Source organism: Guillardia theta (assembly GCF_000315625.1).
Source record: "Guillardia theta CCMP2712 unplaced genomic scaffold GUITHscaffold_497, whole genome shotgun sequence".
NCBI lineage: Eukaryota > Cryptophyceae > Pyrenomonadales > Geminigeraceae > Guillardia > Guillardia theta.
In genome coordinates this window covers 1-1,471 of record NW_005434205.1, presented here as the reverse complement: position 1 = coordinate 1,471, position 1,471 = coordinate 1, and the positions used below count along the sequence as shown (strand labels likewise).

The 1,471-nt window shown below is 50.4% G+C and overlaps 1 protein-coding gene across 1 annotated transcript in view; it reads left to right on the top strand.

Annotated features, from left to right (window-relative positions):
* GUITHDRAFT_122835 (hypothetical protein) overlaps nt 1–1,363 on the top strand; it is a gene marked incomplete at both ends in the record, with an annotated part of 2,998 nt that extends 1,635 nt beyond the window's left edge. The window contains 11 exons of the mRNA XM_005817880.1: nt 85–117; nt 184–246; nt 316–348; nt 414–476; nt 546–578; nt 645–707; nt 777–809; nt 875–937; nt 1,007–1,039; nt 1,106–1,126; nt 1,232–1,363. Coding sequence (XP_005817937.1) covers nt 85–117; nt 184–246; nt 316–348; nt 414–476; nt 546–578; nt 645–707; nt 777–809; nt 875–937; nt 1,007–1,039; nt 1,106–1,126; nt 1,232–1,363 — 570 coding nt within the window. The remainder of the gene's footprint in view (nt 1–84; nt 118–183; nt 247–315; nt 349–413; nt 477–545; nt 579–644; nt 708–776; nt 810–874; nt 938–1,006; nt 1,040–1,105; nt 1,127–1,231) is intronic.
* Between the last annotated feature and the right edge of the window lie 108 nt (nt 1,364–1,471).

Sequence of the window (1,471 nt, the reverse complement as noted above, 5' to 3'; positions counted from 1 at the left end):
GAACGATTTTGCGAGGTATTTCCGAACCTGATCGTCAGTGTTCAAGCTCCCTTCTCGCTGGTTGAACGGTGACAACGATCGCAGGTGCAGGAAAGCAACAATAGCAGGTTTGACAAGGTATACCAGTGTCAGCGTAGCATGAGGGATGTTTGTCGGATACGATCATGTGACAAAGGATCGCAGGTTGAGGCGAGCATCTCACAGGTTCAGACGAGTCTTGTGCATCTAGAGGACAGATTTTGCGAGGTATTTTCGAACCTGATCGTCAGTGTTCAAGCTCCCTTCTCGCTGGTTGAACGGTGACAACGATCGCAGGTGCAGGAAAGCAACAATAGCAGGTTTGACAAGGTATACCAGTGTCCGAGCGTAGTAGGGATGTTTGTCGGATACGATCATGTGACAAAGGATCGCAGGTTGAGGCGAGCATCTCACAGGTTCAGACGAGTCTTGCGCATCTAGAGGACAGATTTTGCGAGGTATTTTCGAACCTGATCGTCAGTGTTCAAGCTCCCTTCTCGCTGGTTGAACGGTGACAACGATCGCAGGTGCAGGAAAGCAACAATAGCAGGTTTGACAAGGTATACCAGTGTCAGCGTAGCCTGAGGGATGTTTGTCGGATACGATCATGTGACAAAGGATCGCAGGTTGAGGCGAGCATCTCACAGGTTCAGACGAGTCTTGTGCATCTAGAGGACAGATTTTGCGAGGTATTTTCGAACCTGATCGTCAGTGTTCAAGCTCCCTTCTCGCTGGTTGAACGGTGACAACGATCGCAGGTGCAGGAAAGCAACAATAGCAGGTTTGACAAGGTATACCAGTGTCCGAGCGTAGTAGGGATGTTTGTCGGATACGATCATGTGACAAAGGATCGCAGGTTGAGGCGAGCATCTCACAGGTTCAGACGAGTCTTGTGCATCTAGAGGACAGATTTTGCGAGGTATTTTCGAACCTGATCGTCAGTGTTCAAGCTCCCTTCTCGCTGGTTGAACGGTGACAACGATCGCAGGTGCAGGAAAGCAACAATAGCAGGTTTGACAAGGTATACCAGTGTCAGCGTAGCCTGAGGGATGTTTGTCGGATACGATCATGTGACAAAGGATCGCAGGTTGAGGCGAGTATCGACAAGGTATTCGGCGGTGCATCCTGTACTTGAGAGTCTCGCTGGGTGTTTCCGAGGCGACTGACTGAGACCGATGAATGTGTTAGCTCATTCGTGACAAACTGATCGCAGGTAGTGGCGAGCATCTCACAGGTTCAGAAGAGTCTTTGGAGCTTTATGGCAATTAGCATGGCGGCTCTTTTTGTCTCGAGGATCCCAGGGTTCACGTTGCCTGGGCAGCCGCTGGGAAGCGGGTCGCCAGGGGTGGGATGATACGCGGCGTCCGTGTCACTATGCCAGCCATCATCGATGATCATGCGGATATGGATTTTAGACTCTTCATCATACCCGTAGTTAGCCTCATCTTTTACT